Below are 27,149 nucleotides of genomic sequence, written 5' to 3'. Positions count from 1 at the left end.
CCCCCGGCGTGTCCACAGCTATGCTTCTAAACCATATTCTGCACGCTTGCGCCACTTCTGGGGTATCTAGAAGCCTGAATAATGCTTCGGGGGTTTCTCAGTGGGAACAATGTTGGGAAAAGCTGGTGTAACCTGTTTGTGGCAGAGCTGTATAGCAGGGACATGGCACCTTCTGTTAACCTTTATAGTTTCAAGGCAAAATATGTTTAGAAGCGGTTTATCGTCACTTGCGTGGGTGTCGCGGGCGGAGTATCCCACAGAGTTCTAGCGTCCAAATTGCAGATCCAACTTCGCACACCCGCGAGCTGACGAGATCCAGTTCACGAGATCCCATCCTGCACGCATCGGATAATGCACTTTCGATGTGCGTTGGCCGCTGGATTGTCCTTTTGCGGAGCGGGACAATCTCCTTCTAAAGCGCATTCAAAGTGCATCATCCGATGTGTGCAGAATAGGCCCCGGACTGTCCAGATCTGAGTTATTTTTGCTGCCTGCAAAACTGATAAGCACCGAACCAGTGCAATTAGAAAAAGTTCTATACCAGGGGTAGTCAAACTGCGGCCCTCCAGATGTCCATGGACTACAATTCCCATGAGACCCTGCCAGCATTTGCTGGCAGGGGCTCATGGGAGTTGTAGTCCATGGACATCTGGAGGGCCGCAGTTTGAGTACCCGTGTTCTATACGGTTGGTGCAAACGAACAGAAAAACGAAAAGGACCCCTCTGGCTGAAAGACCCCTGTGCACAAGTGTGTCGCGTCATGCCCCATGCCACGCTGGCCTGGCTCTCCATGCACTGCTTGCACGCAATGCTCCCTCCCCGGCAGCCAGGAAGCCCATCTCCGCTCCTTTAAAACTTTTCCCACGTGGCGAAGTTCGCGGCCAAGGACCAGCATTGCTTAACTGGCCGGGCCCGCCAGCCAAGGGAGGGCGGAGGCGGAGAGTCGAGGTCTGATTGGTGTCAATCCGGAACCGGGGGAGGCTCGCCCAGTGCGCAGACTCCGAGGCCACAGCTGGCGCTTCTCTTTCTGTCCCGCGCCGCCGCCGGGGCTGGAGATGTCTTTCGTTCCCGTGGACGCGAATTCGGACTTCCCCATTCAGAATCTGCCCTACGGGGTTTTCTCCACCAGGGACCAAGTGAGTCTTTCTCCGACTTCTTCGATCCTCCGCTTCTCAGGGTCCTGCCAGCCTGAAGAGGGCGAGGCGGGAGGTGGCATGAGAAATGGCATGGTGTCTTTGGTTTATGTTGCGCTTTGCATTTCGCCCCCACCTCTCCGAGCGGCTTCTAAAGCTGTGGTCCTCCGGATGTTCATGGACTACAATTCCCAGGAGCCCCTGCCAGCGTTCGCTGGCAAGGGCTCCTGGGAATTGTAGTCCATGAACATCTGGAGGACCACAGGTTGACTCCCCCTGCCCCTAGAGAGCTCTGCTTTCATTGCAAGCAGAACCATAGTGGAATAATAGAATCAGAGTCCAGTAGCACCTTTAAGACCAAGAGGGCTTGCACTCGAAAGCTCACGCCCTGAATCAATCTCTGTTGGTCTTAAAAGTGCTCCTGGACTCTGATTTTATTGTGCTACTTCAGACCAACCCATTTGAATCTTTCATAATGGAATAGTAGCTATAGGTGCTGGTGCGTGTGTGTGTGTGTGTGTGTGTGTGTGGGGCAGGGGGGTTGTCAGACTTTGTGCTTGCAAACAGATCCTCCTAATTGTTCATTCCTCTCTGCCCCTATTTCCTAACCACTTTGTGACAGCTACCTTTCCTTCCTTCCCTTTTTGCCTTGGCAAAGGACATCCTGTCTTAGACCTGTGTGTGTTTAACTGGCAGGGATAGATCGGCTCTGGGTTTCAAGCCGTGGGGTCTGGGGGTGGAGGAGCTGTTTGGGCTTTCTCTGTGGGCCCATGGGGTCTCTGTAGCTGGCAGCTGACTGAACGGAGAGCAGAGCAAAATGCCCCCATCTTAGACATGCCTGTGCTTTGGTGAAAGGCAAATTGGGGGGGGGGGGGGAGAGATTCAACCTTTTCAGTTGGGATTCAAACCCAGAGAGTGTCCTCTGAGATTAAGGTATTCTAAAAAGAACCCTAAAGAACCCAAACTGTTGCCCTATACTATAATGTGGAACCTTAGCATATAAGAATTAAGACCACCAAGATTCAAATTCCCATTTTTTCATGATGAGTACTAAAGTAACTTCGGGCCATTCAGTCTTTGCCTATATTACTTCACAGAGGTGTTGTGACGATAAAGGAGAGGGATAAAGAAGAAGAGTTTGGTTTTTATACCCCACTTTTCACTGCCTGAAGGAGCCTCAAAGTGGCTTACAATGGCCTTCCCTTCCTCTCCTCACAACAGACACCCTGTGAGGGAGGTGAGGCTGAGAGAGCTCTGACAGAACTGTTCTGTGAGAACAGCTCTATCAGGGATGTGAAGAGCCCAAGGTCACCCAGCTGGCTGCATGTGGAGGGGCGGGGAATCAAACCCAGCTCACCAGATTAGAAACCATCTCCCAAACAATTGCTTTATTATGATTCAAGATCAGCATACAGACACATCCAGAATTACACAGCTGTCATTTGCGCAACAAATGATAAAACTATTAATATCATAGAATAAATCTGTACATAAAAACAGCAGTAAGTTTACTGGGAGTCAGTCAGTTTCTTTTGCCTTATTGAGCAAGCTGCTGTGGACTATTATGCCGCATCAAACGTAATTTTGGTAGAGCTACCAGCCAGGAGAAGACAGGTATAAAAGTGGCCTGTTCTGCCTGTGAATTTGCACAAGATTGGCAAAATATATTGGGTGCAAATATCGTGGTAAAAAGTGGCAATATATAAGCACATAATCCAGGGGTAGTCAAACTGCGGCCCTCCAGATGTCCATGGACTACAATCCCCAGAAGCCCCTGCCAGCGTTCGCTGGCAGGGGCTTCTGGGAATTATAGTCCATGGACATCTGGAGGGCCGCAGTTTGACTACCCTTGACATAATCAATGGATTCTAACATTCACGACTGAAATGGACATAAACAAAAAGCATAAGAAATACATGCAGACCAGCCTTCTATAAGAGCAGATTGTAGGGTTCTGAACTGAGCTAAATGCTCTATGACAGGCGTAGTCAACCTGTGGTCCTCCAGATGTCCATGGACTACAATTCCCACAAGCCCCTGCCAGCTACCCCTGCTCTATGATGTTTAGGCACTCTGAGCCACCCCTCTTAACCACTACACCAGGGGTAGTTAAACTGTGGCCCTCCAGATGTCCATGGACTACAAATCCCATGAGCCCCTGCCAGCATTTGCTGGCAGGGGCTCGTGGGAATTGTAGTCCATGGACATCTGGAGGGCCGCAGTTTGACTACCCCTGCACTACACCATGCATGCCATACGGCAGTTGTGCACTCTATAGTGCTTCAGTGGCCATGCATTAGATGTAAAAAATGCATCTCCTCTGTCCCTGCTCAGATTTTGAACTTGCAGGGCCTGAAAACCAAAAAGAACTCTAGGGGTATGTGGTAACTTTTTGACCAGTGCTCCTAAATGGCAACTCAAGGACAATCACTTGACAGTGTGTCAGAAACTTATGGCTTAATGGATAACCCGCAGTTTAGAAATTAACTTCTCTCTTTGCCGGAGTGTGGCAAGGCAAACGTGTTAGGTTTTCACGATTAAAGATGACCATGGCTTGCTCCCAGTTGTCTTCTCCTCCCCCCTTTTACTTTCAAGGAGATGTCTGAGTTGAGGTGATTTTGGCTCTCCCAATTCACATGTTACAGAATAGACAGAATGGCTCTGGGGTTCTCGTTCTGTGTCTGTCAGGTGAGGTTGTGGGTTTTTCGTCTGTTTCCGTGTGTGTGTGGCACTGGCTGGTTGGATCATGACTGTGGTGTGCACGGGAGCGGGACTGTAGCCTCCTTCTCTCAGTGCCGTTTTCCTGACCTGACTGATCCTAGGAACTATCTGGGACGGTTGGAGAACCCCCGGGACCATTGCAAGCTGGGGAAAAAGAGTGTTGAGGATGAGGTGCACATCCCAAACCAGGTACCACACATATAGCCACTGAGGAGAACCTGGAATTTGCATGTGACTCTGATGCAAGACCCAACCTGTTGACTCTGTAACACGCAAATTGGTAGCCGAGGGAAACAACCAGGGTGGTGTGTGTGCTGCATGCCTACCTGTCTGTGCCCTGTGCCCTGTGCCCTGTCTGTGCCCTGCAGTTCTGCATATTCTGTGCCAAAAAGTCATTGTTGCAAGTGGGTGAAAGGATGAGAAATCCTGAGAGAGGAGGAACAATTAGAAATCTACCCTGAAATCTTCTGAAAAAATGGACGTCTTTCTCCATCACATTTTCTTGCCCTGTAATGCAGGGGTAGTCAACCTGTGGTCCTCCAGATGTTCATGGACTACAATTCCTAAGAAGCCCCTGCCAGCATTTGCTCATGGGAATTGTAGTCCATGGACATCTGGAGGACCACAGGCTGACTACCCCTGCTGTAATGGACATTCACCTTCTTTCAACCTTCTGTTCCCTCTGCAGCAAGCTGGCTTGCGGTGATTCACAATAAAATATTTCATAAAAACATAATATAACCATAAAACATCATAAAATACAGTTGCCACCCCCATATCCACAAACCCCATGGCAGTCACAATAATGACTCATTCCTCAACGTTTCCAGTCCTCTGTCCAGCGTAGGTTCCCATCAAGATTAGGGATGGTGGAAGGCACTGGCAAACCACCCCGTATTGAGTCTGCCATGAAAACGCTAGAGGGCGTCACCCCAAGGGTCAGACATGACTCGATGCTTGCACAGGGGATACCTTTACCTTTAATGGGGGTACATCACCAGCATCCTGGGTCCAGTAATACCGGGCTCGGGAGCCCGAGGGGGAGGGGAACCTGATGCCAAACCCCATATTCTCAGCCCAGCCTCAACAAAATGCTAGGCGGAAGAGCTCCGTTGTTTGTAGTTTAGATTTTGAGATGTGCTTTTACTAATGTTTTATTAAAGTCCATGTTTTATTGTTGTTAATGTACTTTTGTGGTTCAGCACCCTGAATCGCTAGGGAGGGTGGTATATATATCAAAGACATCATCATCATCGTCGTCCTACATACTGGCTCTCCACTTCAGTATCCTAGTGATGGAAATTGGGGTGAAACAGGGGAGGCTGTTGTTTTTAACTCTAACGTTAACTTATCCAGGATTCCTGACCTTTCCTTGTAGCCCAGGCACAGGATTGGAGTCGCCATCGGGAACCAAGTGCTGGATCTCAGTGCTGTGAAGCACTTGTTTAATGGACCAATCCTTTCGAAACATCCCCATGTCTTCGACCAGGTATTGAACAAGAAAACAGTGCTGGTGGCTAGGTCTTTGGGAGGTTTTCAGTGAAGAAGGGAGAAATGGGGTGGTCAGTTGGTGCCTGAGAAACTGGGATGCACAAAGAATGTGGCAGTATTGTCTTCTCTGACAGATAAGCCGGGCTCCAGGTGTCAGGCAGAGGTCTTAGAATCATAGAATCATAGAGTTGGAAGGGGCCATACAGGCCATCTAGTCCAATGGTCTTCATGACCTGGTCTTCTCCATCATCTGTTCCTGGAGATTCTTGGGATTGAACTTGAGGCTTCCTGTATTCAAAGCTACCGCTAAACTATGACCCAAAGCAGGGGTAGTCAACCTGTGTTCCTCCAGATGTTCATGGACTACAATTCTCATGAGCCCCTGCCAGCAAATGCTGGCAGGGGCTCGTGGGAATTGTAGTCCATGAACATCTGGAGGAACACAGGTTGACTACCCCTGACCTAAAGGACTTTGCCATTGCTCTGTCAGAGCCAGTGATATCTGTTGTGAAGGGCTGTGGCTATCTCCAGGGTTTTATCTTCCATATCATCTCTTATCAGATCTTTTAAACTGTGGATCAATCCTTCTGCATACAAAGTAGGCACTCCCTCAGTGAATGGTGGTCCGCTGACCTGACTGACGTGAAAGGCTCAAGGAGGTGGCGGGTTACAGTGGATGAGCAATAAGGTTGTGAGGGTCCTGCACAGTGCAGGGGGTTGGACTAGATGACCCATGAGGTCCCTTCCAGCTCCATGATTCTATGAAATTGACATTTTCCCTTGGTAAGTGATGGTTTGTGAATTGCACGACTGATTTAGCATGGTATGGGTTAGTCTGGTCTGGCGGCCTCTGTTTTGTTCATCCATGCGCAGTTAGTCACCTTTGTCCCACAGCACCGTACTTTGTGGGCAGTTCCCAAGTGGGGAGGGGAAGGGAAGACACGGGCTTTAACGTTCTCTCCTTTGCAGCCAGTTCTGAACCATTTCATGAGACTGGGCTGGGAAGCATGGAAGGAAGCCAGGGCATTTCTCCAAAAGCTGCTCTCTGCCAACGAGCCAACGCTGAGAGATAATGTGGAATTACGCAAAAGGTAAACGAGTTGGTTATGGGTGAAGGTGGCCTGCAATATTTATAAATTATTTATAAATGATTTGGAAGAGGGATTAGAGGGGATGCTTATTAAATATGATACTAAACTGGGAGGGAGAGCAAACACAACTCAAGACAGCAACAGAATACAGGATGATCTTGATAGGCTCGAGAAGTGGGCTACACTGAATAAAATGAAATTCAAGAGGGACAACTGTAAAGTTCTGCATTTAGGTAGGAAAAACCAAATACACGAATATAAGATGGGGGAAACTTGTCTTGACAGTAGCATGTGCGAAAAGCATCTAGGAGTCTTAGTAGACCATACATTGAACATGATTCAGCAGTGTGACTCAGTGGCTAAAAAGGGAAATGGGATTTTCGGCTGTATCAAATGGAGTATCATGTCCAAATTATGGGAGGTGATGGTACCACTTTACTCTGCTCTGGTTCGGCCTCACTTGGAGTCCTGTGTTCAGTTTTGGGCACCTCAGTTGAAGAGGGATGTAGACAAACTGGAGCGTGTCCAGAGGAGGACAACAAACTTGTGAGGGGTTTGGAGACCAAGACATATGAAGAAAGGTTGGGGGAGCTTGGTCTGTTTAGACTGGAGAGGAGATGACTGAGAGGGGATCTGATAACCACCTTCAAGTATTTAAAAGGCTGCCATATGGAGGGTGGTGCAGAATTGTTCTCTTGCCGCAGAGGAACAGACCAGAACGAATGGGATGAAATGAATCCAACAGAAATTCCATCTAAACATCTGGAAGACGTTCCTGACAGTTAGAGCGGTTTCTCAGTGGAACAGGCTTCTTCGGGAGGTGGTGGGTTCTCCATCTTTGGAGATTTTTAAACAGCCATCTGACGGAGAGGCTGATTCTGTGAAGGCTCAAGGGTGGCAGGTTACTGTAGATGAATGATAGGGATGTGAGTGAACTGCATAAGGCAGGGGGTTGGACTAGATGACCCATAAGGTCCCTTCCAACTCGTTTATTCCATTATTCTAAGAAGAAGCCCAGCAAGACCTTGTCCATGGGCCTGCTTATACTGAGTTGTATACAGTACTTCTTACCTGCCTCAAGTTTTTCATGTGAGAGAGTAAATATGTCCTTCTCTGTTTCTCAGCGCATTTGTGCCTCAGACTTCTGCCATCATGCACCTTCCTGCTGACATTCGTAAGTAGCCTGAATTTTCGACCTCCCTGTCTCTGCCTCTTCATTTCTTTTCCAAAAGAAGTGCTCTGCTTACGGCAGCGGGTGCAGCAGAATCAAGCCAGGGTTCGACTGAATTGTTTCAGACTGCAGGAGAGGCAATTCCATTTTTAGTACTCTTTAAAATAACACAAATGAGCTTCTTGTGGCGCAGAGTGGTAAGGCAGCAGACATGCAGTCTGAAAGCTCTGACCATGAGGCTGGTAGTTCAATCCCAGCAACCGGCTCAAGGTCGACTCAGCCTTCCATCCTTCCGAGGTCGGTAAAATGAGTACCCAGCTTGCTGGGGGGTAAACGGTCATGACTGGGGAAGGCACTGGCAAACCACCCCGTATTGAGTCTGCCATGAAAACGCTGGAGGGCGTCACCCCAGGGGTCAGACATGACTCGGTGCTTGCACGGGGGATACCTTTACCTTTACCTTTAAAATAACACACACACACACACACACACACACACACACACACACACAGGGAGGAGTCCAGAGGACAGGGAGACTTTCTGCTCATCTGCCTGGTGGCCTTGTTGAATTCACACACAATGGAAAAGGAGTGGGAGGGAAGAGCTGAACCTGCCCTTCCCCCATTGGCTCCTCCCACTCCCCCCTCTCTCAATATTTCTTCTCAGAGCCCAGCTGCAGAAAGTGGCTGGAGAAACGCTGTTGCAAGGAAAGTGGTTCAGATATTCAAGCATGAGAGGATTGTTTTCAATGCCACAGAGTCTACCATCCAAAGCTGCCATTTTCTCCAGGGAAGCTTCACTCTATACCCTGGAGGTGAGCTGTAATTCTAGGGGATCCCCAGGTCCCACCTGGAAGTTGACATCCCTAGCTGAGTGCAAGGACAATGCACAGCGTGCACAAGGATACCTTTCTTTCCAAGTTTCTCCTTGCCCTTGCAGCCATTTCCAACCCTGGGTAAATAGATTCTTAGGTCTTTCCAGGATTCCCAACCACCTGGTAGTGCCCGGAGATCTCCCAAAGCTAAAAGTGATCTCCAGATCACGCAGATAATTTCCCCTGAGGATAATTGCAGCTTTGCATGATGGGCTTTATGACAGCTGAGGCGAACACTTCCTTTTTTTGCTCAGGCAAGGTACTGCACACACAAAAATGAAATTAACTTCTTATTTAACAAGTAATCAAATCAAATCTCATTTGATACAGCACTGCAGCCAGATAAATATTTAACAAGTATATTATTGCATTAGTGGTAATGATGATGCTATGCACATGTAACTTCTAGGGTGTAGCAGGGAGGTGTGGCCTGCTGGAATCACTTCTGAGGTTACTTGAAGTCAGAAGAATATTTCAGGGGTCACTCCATGGTCAAAACATAGAAAAACTCTGCCTTAGAACTTAGCCAGTACTGTACTAGTGTCTTCTTCCCAACTTCATTTTCATTCCGCGTTTCTAATGGAGCCCCAAGGTGGATTTCACAGTTTAACAGTAATGCAATAAAACATAATACATGCAAACAGTGCATACAACTGCATTATAGACTTAGTGTGCACAAAACGTGAAAGAATAATATATACCACAAACAATGCAATTGTCATGCACGGGGAAAGGAGGGACTGTGTAAGTCAAAGCCTTCACACACTACCAATTTGGTTTGGTGCCATGTCTAAATAACCACATAGCAATATTCATTTATATCACACCTCTCCCTAATAGGGACACAAAGTGGCTTACAATATTCTCCCCATCTTCATTTTATCTTCACACATCTCTGTGAGTGACGTGAGACTGGGTGGGTAGGGGGCTCAGGGTCACCCAGCAAGGCTCTGTGCTAGATTAGCTGTTTCAACCTGGGTTTTCCCAGACTGTAGCCCAGCACTGTAAGCCCTGCATTCCCAAGGGATAAATTATGAAACATCAGGAACCTGTTCCAGTTTAGAGGATCCTGACAGCCAGTTTGGTGTAGTTGTTAGGAGTGCGGATTTCTAACCTGGCATGCCAGGTTCGATTCTGCACTCCCCCTCATGCAGCCATCTGGTTGACCTTGGGCTTCCCACAGTGCTGATAAAGCTGTTCTGACCGAGCAGTGATATCAGGGCTCTCTCAGCCTCACCCACCTCACAGGGTGTCTGTTGTGGGGAGAGGAAGGGAAGGCAAATGTACACCGCTTTGAGCCTCCTTCGGGGAGAGAAAAGCGGCATATAAGAACCAACTCTTCTTCTTTAAATGACTCCTATTTTTGATCACCCAGTTACTGGCTCAAAATAGCCGAAATTCAGAAAGGATAGGTCAAAATAAACTGAAAGTTAAATAATTTCCCATACAGACCACCAGGGGGCAGTAAATGTGTATAAAATAGATCCAGTCCTTTTAAATGACTAGTTTTACAGCTATTTTTTGTATTCCGCTTTTTTCTACATGAAGGAGTCTCAAAGCAGCTTGTAACTGCCTTTCCTTCCTCTCCCCACAACAGACACCCTGTGAGGTGGGTAAGGCTGAGAGAGCCCTGATATTACTGAAGAAGAAGAAGAGTTTTTTCTTATATGCCGCTTTTCCCTACCTGAAGGAGTCTCAAAGCGGCTTACAGTCCCATTCCCTTTCCTCTCCCCACAACAGACACCCTGTGGGGTGGGTGAGGCTGAGAGAGCCCTGATATTACTGAAGAAGAAGAAGAGTTGGTTCTTATATGCCGCTTTTCTCTACCCGAAGGAGTCTCAAAGTGGCTTACAATCTCCTTCCCTTTCCTCTCCCCACAACAGACACCCTGTGAGTTAGGTGGGGCTGAAAGAGCACCCAGCTGGCTGGATACGGCGGAGTGGGGAATCAAACTCAGTTCTCCAGATTTAGAAGCCGCTGTTCTTAACCACTAGACCAAACAAACGGAGAAAAATAAAATTCCGGGTCAGTTTTCTATTTTCAGGAGACTTTAGCATCATTTCTGTATTTCTGTTGCATCCCCCCCCTACAATAGCCTTCATACAATGTCATGGGAAAGAAATCTATTTTATTTTGTGCAGCTTTTCAGAACTTTATGTGAAACTTGTATAACTCACGCGTGTAGTTAACTGCATCTTTGAAAACATCTCCTTCCAGGTGACTACACAGATTTCTATTCCTCCTGGCAGCATGCTACGAATGTCGGGATCATGTTCCGAGGGAGAGAGAATGCACTGATGCCCAACTGGTCAGTAGTTCTTGCCCCGAGGCAGCGTTCGGTTTCATCATTTTAGAACTGCGGGTAATTTATGATCAGGATGTCTACGCGGAGGTGGTGCACCCTTGCAAGTGTTCACTTCGTTTTTATTCATTTATTATTTATTATTTAGGGATTTATATCCCACCCTCTAGAGCCTCTTGTGGCACAGAGTGGTAAGGCAGTGACATGCTGTCTGAAGCCATCTGCCCATGGCTGGGAGTTCGATCCCAGCAGCCGGCTCAAGGCTGATTCAGCCTTCCATCCTTCCGAGGTCGGTAAAATGAGTACCCAGCTTGCTGGGGGGTAAACGGTAATGACTGGGGAAGGCCCTGGCAAACCACCCCGTATTGAGTCTGCCATGAAAATGCTAGAGGGCGTCACCCCAAGGGTCAGACATGACCGGTGCTTGCACAGGGGATACCTTTACCTTTATCCCACCCTCTTGGACGTATCCTCTTGGGCTGGTTTACAGAATGTAAAAACTCAGGAAAACCAATGGATTCCACAATATAAAATCAAATTATTGCATCGGACAAGATTACCAGGATCGATGCTAGTTTACAGCCAGCTGAGGTGTTGGGTGTTAAGAGTTGGAAGGCGAAGGGAGGGCCAGAAGAAGTGGGAGGGAGGTCCAAGGTTGAGATATAGCTGGCCTCAACCAACTCCATCCCTGGTTGGGAATCCCTGCTCTAGGACAGGGGTAATCAACCTGTGGTCCTCCAGATGTTCATGGACTAAATGAGGCTCATGGGAATTGTAGTCCATGGACATCTGGAGGACCACAGGTTGACTACCCCTGCTCTAGGACATGAATGCATGAAATAGCCTTCAACTTGGCTATGGCGGTCAATCTTCTCTCCTCTGTCTGATGGTGGCTCTCCAAGGTCAGAAGTCTTTTACTACTCGACCATTTTAGGCCAGGGACTGAAATCGGAATCTTCTGCGTACCAGACAGGAAGCCCCTCCCCTATGGCTGGATGTAGAAAAAAAACGCACAGATGCTTCCTGTGAAGATTTATTTACATATATTGTTTAGTTATTTGACTTGTTGACCGCTGCTTTCAGGCCAAACTGGCTTGTGCTGGTTTACCGTAGACGAAGCAAAACACAGTAAAATCCTTCAAGCAGCGGTAAAACCTCACCCCTCCCCAACAGCCCCATTCAGTCCAACCCAGTCCATGCCACAAGGTTGGTGCGGTGGCTAGATGTTCTGAATGTGAAGGTAGATGTTCAGCGTTTCAGAATCGAAAAATTTTGGAGAAGGGGCTACCTCCTTCCATGCACTGGCCTCCACCAAATGCCTGGCAAAATGAATTCTTTTTGTATTGTCCTTTTTATACAAGCCTTTGATTAAAATACTTGAGCCCCATTTTGATAAATAAACTTTTCTTAAGGGGCTTCTTAAGGTTTCCTTCCTCTTGGATAATAGCAGCACAGAAATAATAGAAAACGTGGCCAGATTTTTGCAAGGTGCAGTCAAATTGCTTCAGGACCACTGTTAAGGATAATCTGCTGAATAGTTTAAATTCCTTTTGGGTTCTTTGTATTTCCTTTGCCTTTTTATGCTTGCTTATTCTAATTTTAACTGTGATACAGTTTTATATGCCAAGAGAGGATTTGGGTAGAAAACTGGCCCTGCACATTGAGCAAAATAGTGTAGCACAGCAAACTAAAGAACAAATCCACAGCAATAAGAAAAACAAACTAAACAGAAATTGTTCTGTGGGCGTCAGCAGTTTGTGTACAAGCAGGGAGTGAAAACTGTGAAAACTGGGGAGTTTCAAATATATGTCTGTTATGCTCTATGAAACGATAGAAACTACATCCTTGAAATAATTGACAACATCAGTGGTGGTGGGAAACACCCAAACTAGGTGATATGCTGTGACCTGGTGGTAGAACCTCTGATTAGCATGCAGAAGGCCTAGGTTTGGTCCCCTGCATCTCCAGTTTAGAGACCAGGTGATGGGGATAAACCTGTACCTGAGACTGTGGAGAGTAGCTGGCCGTCAGAGTAGAAAATTCTGACCTTGCTAGACCAGTGGCTGGATTCAGAGTAAGGCATTGACTTGTCTTCTGCTCTGTTTTCACATTGAAGGTAGACATGGATGTTCTGGCTCGCTCCATGGGCAGGCCAGAGGACCAGCTGGAGAGGAGATAGAGGGACGCTAAGCAGACCTGTGTTTGAGACCCATATCCTGTGTTTGCCATCTAACCATGGCTCCGTAGTTTTGTATCAAGCCAGTGAGCATTTCTCTTTTCCAAGGTTGCACTTACCTGTTGGCTATCATGGCCGTGCTTCTTCCATCGTCATATCTGGGACGGCCATTCGGAGACCACTGGGGCAGATGAGGCCCAATGATGGTGAGTCTTATCCTGTCTCACTGGAGTGGGCTTTCATTTGACAAATGGCAGGCGATGTATGCACAGTGAAATGTTTGTCAGGTATTTTTAATCTCCGGTGCATTTCCCTCTTGGTCATAATGTGCTTATTGGTGGTTTCTTCCATTTCCCATGCCAGATCAACCTCCAGTGTTTGGTCCCTGCAAACTTCTGGATCTTGAATTAGAAATGGTAGGAGATGATTATTTTTTCTACCCACCCACCTCCGTTTCCCTTTCCTTTCCCCCTTGTGCTTAGTTTACTGGTCCAGGACGGGGGTCTGCTTAGAAACTCACTGGCAGTGCAATTCTAATGTAGCCAGTGAAGTCAGTAAGCTTAGAAGGATGTGACTGTTCTTAACGGTGACCTTGGGTCAACCTTGTACTCTTTTGGCCTAGCCTACTCCACAAGGGGGTTGTGCGGATTAAATGGGGGGAAGGGGAAATTACAGATCTTGAGCTCCTTGGAAGAAGGGTGGGATGAAAATGTGAACAGTTTCTAGGAGCCCCTCGGTTCTTACTGTGCACTGAGACAAAGTGTGAGGCAGGAATGCTCGGAAGACCTGGGTGTAAACTGCACGGAGCTTTTATTCCAATCCCAGGTCGATTCAGTCCTTGCCGTGTACACAGAATGCGATTTCCATTTTGATTTGGGGCGATTTAAATTTTCCTTCTGCAGCAAGAAGGATTGATCCGGAGTGATCTTACCTTTATTGTGCGATATCTTGGAGTGCTTTTAATACTCAATATTTATAAAATCCAGATTGAGAAAGCAGGCTGTTTTGAATCTGGGCTTTGGTCCATGGTAGAGAACCCCTGATTGGACAAAGCTGTTCATGTGACAAGCTTGCCTTAAAGGAGAAGCCCCTAATTTCTCTCAACTTCTGTCAGTCTTGGATACCTTTTCCCTCCTCTGCATTCTTTGATCCTCTCCCCCCCCCTCCAAGAAAAGAAAGAGGCTCCTTGCTTGGCTCCTCTCCCCCCCCCCCTTCAAGAAAAGAAAGAAAGAGACTTGGCTCCCACTCCCCCTTCTGAACGACCCTAACCATGTGCAGAACACTTTCTTGTTTCAGTGGGGAGGGGGGGGAAGAAGAAGACCTGAGTTCAAACCGATCTGAATTCAACAGAATTGACAATGGAATAAACAAAGTAAGTGCAGACTCTGCCCTGGGCAGGTTCACCCATTGTTAAGCCCCTAGATACATAGGGATTCCTGCAGCCAGAAATCTGGTTGGCTCATTTAGTATATGCAATTCTGCCCCTCAATTCTGCCCCTTTGGCCCCATTACCTCCACAATTTTCCAAGCAGCAAAGGACCTTTGTTACCCAAATACAGTTAAAGAAAACAAATGGAGTAAGTTGCATGTTTATCTCTCTGTAGCCCTTGAGTTCGCCTAATGGTCAAACTCATGGATCTCTGTGTAAAACAGCAACCCTTATTAAGTTCATCTTCTGTTTTTCAGGCATTCTTTGTGGGCCCTGGAAATAGGCTTGGGGAGGCCATTCCCATCCATGAAGCTCACAAACACATCTTCGGGATGGTTCTAATGAATGACTGGAGTGGTAAGAAATGCAGCTTTTGTTCCTTAGGAAGAAGCCCGTGGAGACGTGTAAGAGGAGATGTATGGAGAAGGGAGACATATGGAGATGGGAAATGGCTGAAGGGGAAAATGTTTGAATACTGGGTGACTTCAACTGCCCTCACATTGACTGGACAAACGTGTGCTCATACTGTGGAGATGGGTGTCTTAAATGACTGCACACTGTAGGAGTTGCTCACGGAGGTGACAAGAGCTAACTAAGCTTGGGTCTTTAGGAGGTTATGATCCTGCTGTTGTGCTACCAATGGAATATTGCCCCCAAAGAAGGAACTATACAAAAATGAGTACCGCTTTACTCTGCTCTGGTTCGGCCTCACTTGGAGTACTGTGTTCAGTTTTGGGCACCCCAATTGAAGAGGGATGTTGACAAACTGGAACGTGTCCAGAGGAGGGGAAAGATGGTAAGGGGTTTGGAGACCAACACGTATGAAAAAAGGTTGGGGGAGCTTGGTCTGTTTAGCCTGGAGAGGAGACGACTGAGAGGGGATCTGATAGCCATCTTCAAGTATTTAAAAGGGTGCCATAGAAGATGGAGCAGAATTGTTCTTTCTTGCCCCAGAGGGACAGACCAGAGCGAATAGGATGAAATTAATTTAAAAGAAATTCCGTCTAAACATCATGAAGAAGTTCCTGATAGTTAGAGCAGTTTTAAATAGTACAGTTAGTACACTGATATTGTTGCTGTTGTCTTCTGCCCCTTTCCAGCTCGTGACATTCAGAGGTGGGAATATGTTCCTCTGGGCCCATTTTTGGGCAAGAGCTTTGGAACAACCATCTCTCCCTGGGTGGTCACCATGGAAGCTCTGCAGCCATTTGCTCTGCCAAACCCCATCCAGGTTAGCAATCTTGAACTGATTCTCCCAGCTTGGACTTTGGCCTATGTTTTGAAACTCTTCCTGCATTTGATGCTGTGAGGTTGAATGAACCATTAGTTTCTCCAAGAAGAGGCTTCTTGGAGAGTTGCCGGAGAAGAATGTTTTCACTCTGTCATTTCTTTCCCCCCCGCCCAAGCGAACCGAGACTAGTGATAAGACCATAGCATTGGCAGACTCGTGCCACTTGTAAAAAAAAAAAAATTAAATGCAAAATGAGGGCAAAAAGTCATCGTTGGAGCTTGCCCACCAATGAATGCCAAAATGTACAGAGTGGGTAGAACAACCTTGATGGAGGCAGGGAGTGACCTTTGGGGGACAGCAAAGGGTGGGGGCGGAGGAGAAATCAAAGTGAGTGTGTAAGCTTCCAAATTACCTTCAGCTGTGAAGTGAAACAAGAAGGAAATTGGTACAAAACCACTCTCGGAAAAACCAAGGAAACAGCAACCAGAAAGGGAACTGAGTACTGAAGCGGGGGAGGGAATCAATTGAGAATAAAAAAGAAAACCCAAGGGGGGTGCATGGCAAAAGTGAAGGGAAATCCCCATGGATAATGGGCAAGGATCAAGAGAGACAGTTTCAGATCTCTCTCTCTCTATGCCAGGAATTTTGATCGGTCACCTTGTACAGTGGCTATAACACTACTCTGTTCTTCCAGGACCCCAAACCTCTTCCCTACCTCTGTGATGACCAGCCTTACACATTTGATGTCAACCTCTTTGTCGCTATTAAAGGTACCCCCTCTCATGCATCTGGGCTCCAGCAGAAGGTCAGGAATGGTGCTGGGAAACGCTGTCAAGAATGTAGTCAACTTATGGCAGTCTCGTAACATTTTCAAGGCAAGAGGTGGCTTGCCATTAGCTGGTTCTGTGCAGTGACCATGTACTAACCAAGGCTGATCCCTGCTTAACTTCCGAGATCTCTGCAGATAAAAGAACAATCAGTCCATTAGCCACAATAGTATTCAAAAATCCTGCTTTATGTCTTTCCTTAATCTTTAGTGGATCAAAGTGGCAGGGACAGGTAGATGGGCATCTGGTAAAGCCAAGCTTTGTTGCCATTTCACCCGCACGCTATTCTCATGACTTATTGAGCGCTCATCCATGTGAGCTTTGGCATATTTCTTTATGTTGGTTGTACGGCATAGAAAGGCGGAGCCTATGAAATGCTTGCTGTTTTCAAGGAGAGAGTGTATTCCCCAAGATGGGTACTCTTTGGTCTGTCTTAGGTGGCTTCAACAGACTGCACCAAAAGGAGTGGGCATTGGGTATAGTCAGAGCCCACAGAGAGCCAATGCTCTCTTGGCCTTGGCGTATAGGCCTGCCTTTCTCAGCTGGTTAGAACCATTCCTCCTGAGGAGCTCCAGAAAGCGTACTTGGCCCCAGCCTGGTGGAACACTCTCCAGAAGGAGATCAGGGCGCCGCGGACAATCAGTTCTGCACACCAGGCGTATGAACAGGGCCCAGAATAAAATGACCACCCAGAAGTCCTGGCTTCACCACTGGGAGATAGGAAAGAGAAAGGCTCCTTAACGTTACCCCCCCCCCCCATCTGTTCAGGTGTGTTTAGTTGGGGGCGATTAGATGGTCCTGTTTTGACCTATTGTTTTCATTACGCTGTTTACCTGCTCCTAGCTGTATTGGAAGGGCGGGCTAGAAAAATAAAGATGTGGTGATGATGATTACCTGCTTTTCTCCTTCAATTAATTCTCACCGTGACCTCGTGAGGTAAATTCAGCTGAGAGAGATTTTCATGGCTGAGTAGGGATTTGGACCTGGGTTATCCCAGCTTGGGACTTTCGCCACTGCAGGAAAAAGATCATTGGCCAGAACGAGTGTGTGAATACTGTTCTAGAAAAGGCAGGAGTACTGTTGTGCACTTAGATTTCATCATCTGAACACTCATGGGCCAAAATCTCAAATTTTACCCACTTGCCACTCTTTGTGACTCGTGGAAGCAGAATAAATTATGGACACTAAGTGAACACTTCCCTGTAGACTTAATTTGCTATCCTGTAGGCCAGGGGTAGTCAACTTGTGGTCCTCCAGATGTTCATGGACTACAATTCCCATGAGCCCCTGCCAGCATTTGCTGGCAGGGACTCATGGGAATTGTAGTCCATGAACATCTGGAGGACCACAGGTTGACTACCCCCGCTGTAGGCTACAGAGGTAGGGTTACCTGGAGACAGCTGTTTGGTTTTCATTGAAAAGGCAGCATGGTCCTGATTCCGCTGTGTCCTTTACCTCTTTTTCAGGGGAGGGAATGAGCAAGCCAGCTACTATCTGCAAATCAAACTTTAAGGTAAGAAACCTTTCCCTGTTTCCCTTGCTGCTTTTCAAATACTTGGCTAAGCAGGGATTGGAACTTACAGCTGTTCTCTGACACTGTTCTAGGACTGCAGCAAATCCAGTTAACCCAGCTCCTGTGGGGTGTATAAATGGAGCCAGATGAAGCAATAGATGGGAGGGTGGACATCGAACTGTAGGTGGGGAGGATGTCATTAACAGTTGCCGTATTCCCCCTAAACATTCCTTGTAATTTTTTTTTTAATTAGCAGAATTACTGTTGACTGGAGTTGCCCGGTTTGGGCCTGGGAAATTCCTAGAGTGTTGGGAAGTCCATGCCTCCCGTCCCCCCTGCGGTGTGGGGCGGCGCTGGCTGCATCAGGAGCGACCGGCTGCTTCGGGTGCCAAAGCGCCCAACCCACCCATGGTCAGGCTGGAAACCTGACTGGGATGGGTCTAAGCTTCTTCCAGTAATGCTGACGGTTGATCCACGACAGCTCTTTCATGGGTATATCAGGCCATAGGCCAGTTCCACACATGCCGAACACAGAGATGCTGAGGTGGTCTGTCCCACCACATGCCCTTGTTTAAGATTTGAGAAGTCAATTGTGTGGACGTAGATGACCTCAATGCATCTAGTTTGGCAATACTGGATACAAAACCCAATACCCTGCTTTGGGATGCTTCTGACCGTCTTCAAGCAGCCTTCAAGCAGTGGCTGGACTGTTACTTCTCCTGGATGCTTTAGGCTGATCCTGCATTGAGCAGGGGTGGGCCTGTCTGGCCCCTTCCCACTCTAGGATTCGATCTAGTGTGCTATAATTTTCTGTCTTCTGGAAGGAGCCAGCAATGATTTATATGAGGCTTCTGGACAGTTTATTTTTCTTCTCTTGTAAGAAACGGCTACCATTCACTTGTATGGCAAATGGCTACCATTCAGTTGTATGGCAGGGCTTTTGTGGACTGTATGTGAGACCAAAACAGATATCTGGCTTCCAGTGGTGCTGTTTGCTACTCCTTTCTTAAGTTTTTGCTATAGAAGAAAATGACCACCATTTATTTCAACAGGATAACAGAAAGGTATTGAATGTCCTATGGCACGCCTGAGGAGATGAAAATGCTGACCATCAACCATGGATGGCTAGAGCAAGGAGTGGCCAAACTGTGGCTTTCCAGATGTCTATCAACTACAATTCCCATGAGCCTTTGCCAGCATGCTGGCAGGAGCTCATGGAATTGTAGGCCATGGGCATTTAGAGAGCTACAGTTTGGCTACTCCTGCACTAGAGGAAGAGAGTACGATGGATTTCACTGTGTTTGTGCTTGCAATGTAGATTTGGGGAGCAAACCAGTGAGTCTCATAGATCAATTTAAGTTCTAGCAGTGTTCCCCAGTTGCTGTAAAAGATTCTGAGTTGTCAGGAGAAAGGTAGTCCCGGACAGTTGATCTCTTTTGATTAGTACGGGAAGGATGCAACCTGCTGAGTCAAGACCACTGTGTAACCAGCACCTTAAAATGCTTCTTTTTTTTTATTTTCAGCATATGTACTGGACCATGAAGCAACAGCTGGCTCACCACACCATCAATGGCTGCAATCTCAGTCCTGGAGACCTCCTGGCCTCTGGAACCATCAGTGGGCCTGTAAGCATTTTCAGCAACCTTCTTATCCCAAGCGATCATATTTGGGCCTTATCTCCAAGGACTATGCCCCTGGTTGGGGGTGGGGGATCTGTCTCCTGAAGCGCTTGTTCCCTGCTGCCACTCCAAGCGAGGGTGGTAGGGAAGTTTCTAAAACTCTTCAGCCTTGTGAGCAATGATGATGTTATTTCCGGGAGAACCCTGGAATCAGCAGTGTAGTTCTAGGAATGGCTGGAAATGCTGGAAATGGTGAAGGCTACCATCCTGTTTTGCTATAGCAGCTGCTAGAGCTAATGCAATTGCTTCTGGGGTTTCCCTAGAAGTAAAAGCATCACACTTGCTCTGCCTCACCCCCCCTTCAAAACCAAATTTTCAACAAACATGGTTTGATCAGGTGCCTGAAGATCCAGGTGCCTGAAGATCCAGGTGCCTGAAGATCCAGGTGCCTGAAGATCCAGTTTGGATTGAACCCCAGTCTACCACGTTTACTGAGAGTCCTGAACTGGATTTAAATTATTTATTTATTTGGGTTTTTATGCCGCCCTTCCCGATGGCTCTGGGCGGTCTTGTGTGTCTTGTCCAGGCAGTTTGAGGGCTCTGGATTTGGGCAGGTGAGTACTGTCACTGGCACACCTGGGGACTTGAGTTCCTTCTGTGATCTTCACAGCAGCAAATATAGTGGACCTCCACCAAGCAACCTATGGTGATTTGATAGCCTTTGATCACTTTCCCAGACAGTTTGATTTCTCCCATGTTTGTGTGAATAACAACCGAATGTCAAGGGGATTGATTGGCTGTTTTGGCAAAGAATTATCATGGGTTGTATTTGGATGTTGTGACACAGTTTACTAATGTAACAGAATTAATTTTTGCTATATATTCCCACGGTCATGTAGGGAGTTCTTAGTCTGACGAAGAGTGCTTGCACTCGAAAGCTCACGCCCTGAATAAATCTTTGTTGGTCTTAAAGGTGCTACCGGACTCTGATTCTATTGATCTACTTCAGACCAGCATGGCTACCCATTTGAATGCTGATATTAGTAATAGACTGAATCAATAAAGGGGTTTTTTTTGACGCTTTCTAGGATGGCTGAGCATCCCTGAGTTTTGAAGGCCAGTGGCACCAAATGTCACGAACCATTAAAAAAACACACACACACAGCCCTGATGCTAAATAAAATATCTGCCTTTGTTTCGTGTTTCAGGATCCTGAGAACTTCGGGTCCATGTTGGAGTTGTCCTGGAAGGGAACAAAAGCAATTGACCTCGGCAATGGCCAGTCCCGCAAATTTCTGCAAGATGGGGATGAAGTCATCATGACAGGTGCGCGTCCATATGGAGTGGGGGGAAAAATGAGCCTAGATGTGATGTGGGGTTGGTTTAAGTCACAGCAACATGGGTGTTTGATTCCAAGTGAAACACCAGCACAAGGAGGAGGGCTAAGGGAACATATGAAGTTGAGCCAGACCCTTGTTCTTTTAAGGCACGGGTCGTCAACCTGTGGTCCTCCAGATGTCCATGGACTACAATTCCCATGGGAATTGTAGTCCATGGACATCTGGAGGACCACAGGTTGACTTACCCCTGTTTTAAGGTACAACTTGTGATCCCAGACTGATATCAGTTCTCCACGGTGTCTGGTAGGGGTCCTTCTCATCACCTTCTGCCTGAGATTGGGAACTGGAAATGCTGAGGATTGCATTTGTGACCTTCTGTATGCCAAGCAGAGGCTCTGCCACAGAGCGATGGCGATATTGAGACCAGATGTGCTGTGCTCTCTTGAACAGTTGTCTCCTCTGCCTTTTGGATCTTGCTAGGACCTATGAAACAAATTCAGCCTTCCGTCTTCCTTGCAACTCTCCCCCCACCCCCCCACCCCGCCTCCTGCAAGGAATAATTTGAATCCTGTCTCCTTTACAGATCATGATGGATTCATGCATTCGATACTCTGTAGATATCCACTTAATCTTTGCAGGGACATGATAAGATAAGCCCAGAACTATTCATCAAGAGTACAGCTAGCCATAAACTTCACAAGCTTTGTCTCTCCTTCAGAACTCTTTTGGCAACAATACAGAATGGGGATTTTGGGGGTGATGGGGAACAGTGTTAAAGGCCCTCCTCCCATCCAATTGGCAGTCTCTGGCACCCGGGAGTTCCTATTCATAGACTTGGATAACAGATGGTTTGGCTGTTAAGAGGGGTGAAGCGCCCTGCCTTAGGGCAGAATCAGACTCTTGGTCTATCAATGTCTGTCTTGTCTCCTCTGACTGCCAGTAGCCCTACAGGTCCCATCACTTATTGCCTGATCTTTTTCAACTGGAGATGCTGGGGATTGAACCTGGGACCTTCTGCAAGCCAAGCAGAGGCTCTGCCCCTGAGCCAGGGTCTCCAGTCAAGGTCTTTCCCATCACCTACTGCCTGGTCCTTTTAAACTGGAGATGCTGGGGATTGAACCTGGGACCTTCTGCAAGCCAAGCAGAGGCTCTGCCACTGAGCCAAGGTCCCAGGTCAAGGTCTTTCCCATCACCTACTGCCTAATCTTTTTCAACTGGAGATGCTGGGGATTGAACCTGGGACCTTCTGCAAGCCAAGCAGAGGCTCTGCCCCTGAGCCAGGGTCTCCAGTCAAGGTCTTTCCCATCACCTACTGCCTGGTCCTTTTAAACTGGAGATGCTGGGGATTGAACCTGGGACCTTCTGCAAGCCAAGCAGAGGCTCTGCCACTGAGCCAAGGTCCCAGGTCAAGGTCTTTCCCATCACCTACTGCCTAATCTTTTTCAACTGGAGATGCTGGGGATTGAACCTGGGACCTTCTGCAAGCCAAGCAGAGGCTCTGCCACTGAGCCAGGGTCTCCAGTCAAGGTCTTTCCCATCACCTACTGCCTGGTCCTTTTAAACTGGAGATGCTGGGGATTGAACCTGGGACCTTCTGTAAGCCAAGCAGAGGCTCTGCCACTGAGCCAGGGTCTCAGGTCAAGGTCTTTCCCATCACCTACTGCCTTATCTTTTTAACTGGAGATGCTGGGGATTGAACCTGGGACCTTCTGCATGCCAGGCAAAGGCTCTTCTACTGAGATGCAGCCCTGACCCTCCCATTATCTAGTATGAGCCTGTATTATAAGGTCTATTGTATACCTTGACTGGCAGAAGCTCTCCAGGGTCTTCAGTAGAGGCATTTTAACTGGAGATGCCAGAGACTGAACTATACACAATCTGCATGCAAAACAGATGTCCTACCTCAGGGCTATGGACATTCCCCATATTCTGGAGTGCAGCAATGATTCCCAAGCATCTCAGACTTGCAGCAGAATGTCAAACGTGCCTTTGACTTTTTACAGTTCAAAAGTATTGGGAAGCAGATGAGATGGTGGGGACACTAGTTGTGAAGAGATGTTCAACAATTAGATTTTCCTGTATTAAACCAAGCAGCTGCAGTCAGGGGGTTCTCCATCCTGCATCTGTTGCATGGCACTTGACAGAGCTGTAGCCAGCAGTGCAAGGCATTCCCACAAAAAAACCATTATGGCAGCATCTTCTTTGTTTTTTCTTATCGGTTTGCATTGCCTTTTTCTTAATGCCTGGCTGCCAAAAAACATCTTTGGTAAGCTATCATAGAATCATAGAGTTGGAAGGGGCCATAGAGGCCATCTAGTCCAACCCCCTGCTCAACGCAGGATCAGCCCTAAGCATCCTAAAGCATCCAAGAAAAGTGTGCATCCAACCTTTGCTTGAAGACTGCCAGTGAGGGGGAGCTCACCACCTCCCTAGGCAGCCTATTCCACTGCTGAACTACTCTGACTGTGAAATTTTTTTTCCTGATAATCCTGAGGAGGCTGCCTGCTGCATCTCTGAGTGAGTCCTCACTCTGAGTTTACCTCCTTCCAGTCAGAACCATGATTCCCCAGAGACGCAGGAGGGTGCATTCTCTAAGTGTGGTTATGAAACGGTGTATTTTGGGGCACATCGCTTTCCTAATTCAGGAAAATGTGTTCCATTCTGTTTGGGGTATGCTGTTTGAAAGGCTAGGTTTGTAACGACAGGCTTCAATATAAACCTGGTAGCATCTAAAAAGAGATCAGGGAGCCTTTGACTTGCCTAATGTGTCCCTTGTGTCCTTGGGGAGCTCATTCCTCAGCTTCAGGGCCACAACAAACAAGGCCATGCTCTTACCCCAAAGATTATCTGACTACTTTGTTTTCTCATAAAATATAGTGAAACAGCTAAAATATTATTTTAAAGAAAATATAGGATCGGCGGAGCCCCATATTGTGTGGGACGCAGCGAAGGCCGTTATGAGGGGACACCTAATCTGGACGGAAAAGTTATTAAAACGTCAGAGAGATGAAGAAATTGAAAGTAAATTGGGGCAGATAAAAATTCTGCAAGCACACCAGCAAAATAAATTTGACACACAACGGCAAAGACAAATCCAGATCTTAAAAAATGATTTAGACTCCCAAGATTTAGTATTAGTGTGGAAAAGGGAAACCCTAATTAAAAGCGAATGGCATAGATCAAATATAAACTCACAAAAGAAATTAGCCAAATATTTAAAGAGGAAAAAAGACAAACAGAGAATAAAAAGCATAAGACAGGGCCAGAAGGAGCTGGTGGATTCGCACCTAATAAGAGAAGCGTTTGTCAAATATTACCAAAGTTTATATGAGTCCTCAGGAAAAGGGCAACTCAAGGAGAAGTGGTACACAAAAATAACTAAAGAAGATCAGGAATCCCTTAATAAGGATATAAGTGCATCCGAAATAGAAGGGGTAATTCGACAATTAAAAATAGGAAAATCCCCGGGGACAGATGGATATACGGCCGAATATTATAAAGAAATGAGTGGAATATTAATATCAGAAATGGCATATTTGTTTAACGATATAATGACAGGCGGAAACATCCCCAATACATGGAAACAGGTAGAGATGGTGGTGATACTAAAGCAGTCTAAGGATCCCAAAGATGTTGGCTCATATAGGCCTATTAGTTTGATGAATCAAGATTACAAAATATTCGCCAAGGTCTTAGCTAACAGATTAGAAAAAATATTACCAAAAATAATAGGGGAGGACCAGTATGGATTTATTAAAAACAGACAAATTTTCCACCCAATAAGGAATATTTTAAATGTACTAGCACATAAACAGCAACATAAAGAAAAAAAATTGGCACTATTGAAACTAGATATATTCAAAGCCTTCGATACCGTCGAACATAATTTTCTCTGGGAAACACTAAGGGATAGTGGAATAGAAGGGAGCTTCTTGGAAGCTGTAAAAGAGCTTTATAAACAAGGAATCGCAACACTATGGATAAATGGAGGCAGATCAAAAGAATTTCCAATCTCAAGGGGGGTAAAGCAGGGTTGCCCATTGTCACCCTTATTATTTGTAATGGCTATAGAAATCTTGGCAGATAGAATAAGGAACTCCCCTAGAATAGAAGGATATAAGGTGGGTCAGGAAGAGGTTAAACTTAATCTTTTTGCAGACGATATTCTTCTGGTACTTAAAGATCCACTAACAGCAGTCAAGGAAATTAAGATAATATTAAAGGACTTTGAACAATATTCAGGGTTAGGAGTCAATATGGGGAAATCCGAAATTATATATTTTAACATACCTAAGGGGGATCAGATATTAGTGGAGAAAGAAACAGATATACCAAAGGGATGTAAAATGTTAAAATACTTAGGCATAAAAATTTTTAAAAGAATAAACAAAATAGGAAAAAATAACTACCAGGAAATATGGAAGAAGATACGCAGAAACATGAAGGCTTGGAAGTCTAAAACAATGAATATATTAACTAAAATTAGAGCAATTAAAATGTTTTTAATTCCAAAGCTTAGCTATTTATACCAGGTACTCCCATCAGAAGTACCAAGAATACAAGCTAAGGAATGGAATAGACAGCTGAGGGATTGGACTTTTGGAAGCAAAATAGCTAGGTTTAAACAAAAATTAATTTATATTCCACAAGAGGAGTTGGGATGGGGCCTAATAAATTTAGAGAGATACTTTGAGGCATTTCAAATTAAACATTTATTGGATGCGGAGATAAACAGAGAAAGAAAATGGGTAAGGATAGAAAACGAAGTAAATAAGGGGAAAGGAAAATGGGGGGTGTTTACAAAGAATTTAACATTAGAAACTAAAGAAACAACAGGGCCGAGGGCGGTTGCCCTCAGAGCCTGGAAAAGATGGGAAGGAGTATGGTCAGCAGACTTCGTGAAATGGATACCAGTAGAATTACTACAAGAACTAGATGACCCTATATGGTGGGAAAATTTAAAAAAGAAAGGGTTGAATAGAGTAAAGGATTTATTAGACCAATCGGGAGTAATGATATCAAAAGAAAAATGTATGGAATTGTTGGGGGAAAGGAATTGGTTGAGGGTCCACGGACTATACGAGGCAATGAGTAAACTCTCACGCTTAGGGATATTATCTAAGGATAGTCGGATGAAGGGGACTATGCAAAGAATGGAAACTGCAAAAAAAGGAGTAGTGGGGGTGTTATATAAGCTAATGGTAAGCGATGAGGATTATATAGGACGTGTGATTCAAATAAAATGGCAGAGGGACATCCAATTGCCTGATCAAGTAGTACATAAAATTATAAAGGGAAATAAACAGATAAAATTAGACAAATATAAGGAAATGACTAGAAAGTTAATTTGGAAATGGTATAGAACGCCGGCCCAGTTGGCGTATATGATAAAAGGGCTGACCCCAAAATGTTGGCACTGTGGAAAGGATAAGGGATATTATATACATATGTGGTGGGAGTGTACCGAAGTTTCTGGATATTGGAGAAATATAATTCAGGAAATGGAAAATATTCTAGGAATTACAATAGTGAAAGAAGCAAATATGCTGTTTGCAGGTATTTTGGGATACGATTTAAAGGAAAAAAAGGATCTCAAATTATATAAAGCCATGGTACTTGCAATACAAGCCGCTGTTGCTAGGGGATGGAAAGATAAATCAAAGTGGACATGGGAAAGCTGGTTTCAGTATCTCTATGAGGATGTTAGCTCTGAAATAGTGATCTGTTTAAGAGGGGAGGCCTTATGGGAAGAGAAAAAGGAAAGGATAAATAGTAATTGGACAAAGTATTTCCATTGGTTGAGGTCGACTGGGAACAGGGAGAGTAAGAATAAAGCCTTGAGCGGGATCAAGAAGCTGTGTACATGGTTGAAAGAGTTATAAGGAAACGGCAGGTAGGGTGGAGGGTGGGGGTGGAGTGAGGGAGGGAGAAAATGAGAAATGTAATTATAACATGAACAACTATTGTCAATAATCAAAGATTGAATAAAATTTATTTTGTCAAAAAAAAAAAAATACTTTGTTTTCTCATCCTGCAGGTTACTGCCAAGGCGATGGTTACCGAGTTGGCTTTGGAGATTGTTCTGGAAAAGTGCTCCCCGCCAAACTGATTTGAGTATCTTCTTTTAAGGCTATCTGAGAGGAAGGGGCAGGAGAAATCCCTTTCTTAGTGCGTTTCTTCCTGTGTTTGCCATGATGACTTATTAGAACAAAAAGCTTTTAAACCACTAAA

The 27,149-nt window shown here is 46.0% G+C and overlaps 1 protein-coding gene across 1 annotated transcript; it reads left to right on the top strand.

The window, feature by feature from the left end:
* Positions 1-887: 887 nt before the first annotated feature.
* FAH (fumarylacetoacetate hydrolase) lies at positions 888-27,149 on the top strand. Its single transcript, XM_077317541.1, has 14 exons — positions 888-1,136; positions 5,233-5,343; positions 6,315-6,436; positions 7,561-7,610; positions 10,699-10,789; positions 13,068-13,165; positions 13,323-13,375; positions 14,646-14,745; positions 15,489-15,619; positions 16,314-16,389; positions 17,913-17,959; positions 19,483-19,584; positions 20,787-20,904; positions 26,956-27,149. Exons 1-14 carry the CDS (start codon positions 1,056-1,058, stop codon positions 27,030-27,032), a joined length of 1,257 nt encoding a protein of 418 aa, XP_077173656.1. The 5' UTR covers positions 888-1,055; the 3' UTR covers positions 27,033-27,149.

The sequence above is a fragment of the Paroedura picta genome, chromosome 18, assembly GCF_049243985.1.
Source record: "Paroedura picta isolate Pp20150507F chromosome 18, Ppicta_v3.0, whole genome shotgun sequence".
Taxonomy (NCBI): domain Eukaryota; kingdom Metazoa; phylum Chordata; class Lepidosauria; order Squamata; family Gekkonidae; genus Paroedura; species Paroedura picta.
Note: the sequence above shows the minus strand (reverse complement) of the source record. Positions and strands in the feature narration are given on the sequence as shown.